Source organism: Rattus norvegicus, chromosome 11 (assembly GCF_036323735.1).
Source record: "Rattus norvegicus strain BN/NHsdMcwi chromosome 11, GRCr8, whole genome shotgun sequence".
In the NCBI taxonomy this organism is placed as follows: domain Eukaryota; kingdom Metazoa; phylum Chordata; class Mammalia; order Rodentia; family Muridae; genus Rattus; species Rattus norvegicus.
The window spans coordinates 79,813,005-79,816,652 of NC_086029.1; the positions used below are offsets into that span (position 1 = coordinate 79,813,005).

A 3,648-nucleotide genomic window follows, 5' to 3' on the forward strand; every position below is an offset into this window, starting at 1 on the left:
AAGGGTTCTGTGGAAAGTTAGTTGGTGTTTTGCTGGGGCAAGCATGTGAAGGGACATTTGTTAAGGTGGACACAGGTGTGAAAGGCTAAGGCAGACTCGTGAAGGAACGCTTCACTGAATCAGACACAGGAGAAAGGGTGTTCTGCTAAAGCAAACAGGACATGCGATGAAGGATTCTTTGCTAACAACACACATATATTGGTCTGCCTTACATTGCATAGTTTGGCTGCATTTGTCAGGACGCCATAGACAGAAACACACCAAAAAACTTGTGGTGCTGTGCTGGAGTTTGTTGTCGATTCCTTGGTCTCGGGCTGATTGGATGAGAGCACTGAGGCAAGAGCCATGCTGAGGCAAGGTGATGTTTGGAGGGTATAAATAGGACTCCACGGAGTGACGGAGACAGAGCTTGGCTTGCTGGTACAGCTAGCTGTGCAACCCTTGTGTGTCTTCGCTGATCTTCACCTCCCTGAGAGAGGCACAGCTGAGAACGTCTCCTGGTGTCCCTGTTGGTCCCTCCTGCTGACTCAAGCGGAGGCTGAGGCCTGGCTGTCTCTGCTAGGCCCTGTCACCACTGTTGCTAACCTGACTGTCCTGGACGGACTGCTGGTGTATTCATGAGGTGTTTGGGAGTGGATTGAGCTGCCGCTGCCTGCTAACCTGTGACCTAAACTGCCGATTTCCAGATGGGAGTTGCTCCAAAAGAACCGTTCTAAACAGGTCCACCTCCCTGTATCTTTCTTTTCCACTACCTCTGGTGTGTGGTGGGTTACTAGGAAGGTTAAAGCATTCAAGAATCATCATTAAAAATACAATTAAAAAAGATAAAGTTACACGTGGGTAGCTTTCTTTCTTTTTTATTTCCCTGGTACTAATGAGGTCAAGAGCCTTTATATTTACTGGTCATTTGTGGCGAGCTCCTCATGCCTTCTTACTCACTATATGTAGGTGTTCATTAGATGTTGTGCACATGGGTCTTTTGTAGATTGTATTTATTATGAGTAATTTCTCCTGTCCCTCTTTGTAATATATTTAGATAAATATAATGCTACTTATTTTAGTGTGTCCTAATTCACCATCCTTTACTTTTCTAGATAGTTCGTTCTGTCCTGTTTACGAGGCTCTGTCCTGAATTACTTAATAGAAATATTTGTTTTAATTTTCACATTTGTATTGGTGATTAGTTTTGAAGTGCATTTTGTGTCATTGAGAGAATTCTTTTCCTGTCTAATTACCATTCGACTGAAGGACACTTGTTGACCATCTTCCATAGCACTGCCGTGTCACCTTTGTCACAAATAAGAGGACCATAAGTGTGCATGCCTGTTTGGATGCATTGAGTAACTTAGACCACTTTGAGTTTGGTTATACTAACTAACAGACTGGTGTCTTAGCACAGGCGGGGATGACTAAGAAAGACCAGGGTAGGGTCAGAGGCCCAGACAGCTCCTAGATAGAAAATCCATTGGTCCACGACTTCTCTAAGTAAAATAACTAAATAAAATCATGTTTTGAACACCTATCAATAGGCCAGACAATGCATACATTGCCCTCTATTGGAAGATGGATTTTCTGTATTTTTACTTGTGCCTAGTTTTCCAGCTAGTTGAAATGCCAAGGTAGAAAGATCCATGCATGACCAAGGCAACTCTTATAAAAGGAAGCATTTAACTGGGGGCTGGCTTACAGGTTTCAGAGGGTTAGCCTGTTATGGTGGGGAGCGTGGCAGTATGCAGGCATCATGGTGCTGCTGGAGGGGTAGCTGGGAACTTTACATCCTGATCCACAGACAAATATGTGGGGTGGGGGTGGGGGACAGACAGAGACAGACAGACAGATGGACGTGGACACACACACACACACACACACACACACAAATAAAAGAGAGTCAGGGGGCGAGAGAGACAGACAGACAGACACTGGGCCCTGCATGGGCTTTTGAGTCCTCAAAGCTCACTCCCAGTGACACACTTCTCCAACAAGGCTTCATCCTTCTAAACAGTTCATTGATTTGTGACTAGGCATACAAATATGTGAGCCTCTGAGGGGTTTTCTCAGCCAAACCACTGAGATAGTTCTCTTCTATCCCAGAGCCTGTACTCTAATCCCAGAGTGATATACTGTAGGGAAGAAATATTTTTTTTTATCGTGTCAAGCCAGGAGAGGAAGAGAGGAAGAGAGGAAGAGAGAGAGAGAGAGAGAGAGAGAGAGAGAGAGAGAGAGAGAGAGAGAAATATTTTTTAATGTAAAGCCGTATATATGTTGGGATGCTGGATTGGCCTGATGCTTAACAACAAAAAATATACCAGCTGGTGAGCTGGCTCAGTAGATAGAGGTGCTTGTCACCAGGTACCTGAGTGGGATCTCTAGGTCCTACATGGTGTGACTCCTGTAAGTTGTCCTCTGACGTCCACATACATATGATTATAAATAAATGTAATAAAATATGACGGTGACACAGTTATGACCACGTTAAGATAGCGGTGCCACTATAATCACCACACTTTATTTTAATGATGAAAGAAAGCAATCCTAATCATTATGAGTCTTCAACAACGCAAAAGTTGTATAACTCTGATCTCAGCCATTCATTTTGGCAAAAAAATAACCCAAACCCTAAATTAAAAGTAATAATGTATATACTGTATATATCTGGAGAGTTCGAGACTCCTTAACTTCTATTTTTTTAAAGTAAGCATTAAAAAGAACTGTCATCCTGTTTTAACTTTTATTTAATATTTACATCACTGCACAGTTAAAAAACACTGTGTATAATAGTCACAGACTTTCAGAGCCAAAAGATGCTAGATATCATTAATCCAGTCTTCTTATGACTAAATAAATTGTGAGGTTCATCCCTCTGGAAATATCTTTACAGTCATGAGACCTCAAAGTAGAGGGAGAATGAGACCTGGTGCTGGGACCGCAGCTTCCTTCTATGGATGGGGAATCTGGACACCAAGGAAGCTAATGTCTGGGTCACACAGGTAGTTGTATGATCAGGTCCTGGACTCCAAACCTTGCTCCATGCAGACAAGGCCTCCTTTCAGTTCCCACTTCACTCCTAACTCTTATCCAGAGACAGCAGGAATTTCCCGTGGAGTCCACGAATGTGCTTGTCATGAAACTCTAATCAATGCTGGGATTTAAGGTCATGTGGAAATAGTCAAAATGCCCTTTGGGCAAGAGCCATGAATCCGGAAAGAATGGGTGCAGACGAGGAATTATGTTAATCAAACCTTTCCAGATCAGAAGTGTGAGTCAGAGTCAATATGTAAATACCATTAAGTTAAAAAGAGGAAGCTTCACTTTGGTCTAATCAGATCCTCTGTTTGTACCTCCTGTGCAGTACAGAGGAGAGAGTTGCCATGTCTTTCAACCTACACTGATGGCTGCAGTGAGACCAGCATGGAGGAGGCGGTCTTCCCCGTGGCTGCTGTCCCGTGTCTCTGCCTCTGTGAATCATGAACATTCACGGCACAGGAAGGAACGTGGGGACTTCAGCTCTGCTCCATGTGGCTTTAGCACAGTCAGAAGAACCCCACCCTGACACCAGAGGAGAGGCTGAAGGAGAGAGAGAGGCAGTCCATCTATTTCAGGAAGCGCCCGGTCTCTCAGGGCAGCCATAATGGTTTTATCTGGTATGAA

The 3,648-nt window shown here is 43.8% G+C and overlaps 1 protein-coding gene across 35 annotated transcripts in view; it reads left to right on the forward strand.

Annotated features, from left to right (window-relative positions):
• Kalrn (kalirin, RhoGEF kinase) overlaps positions 1-3,648 on the forward strand; it is a 605,866-nt gene that overhangs the window by 109,660 nt on the left and 492,558 nt on the right. Inside the window, exon 1 of one of the 35 annotated variants that reach the window (XM_039088648.2) lies at positions 1,900-3,641. In XM_039088648.2, the coding sequence (XP_038944576.1) occupies positions 3,629-3,641 (13 nt within the window). In that variant the 5' untranslated portion in view covers positions 1,900-3,628. 35 annotated transcript variants of the gene reach the window in all.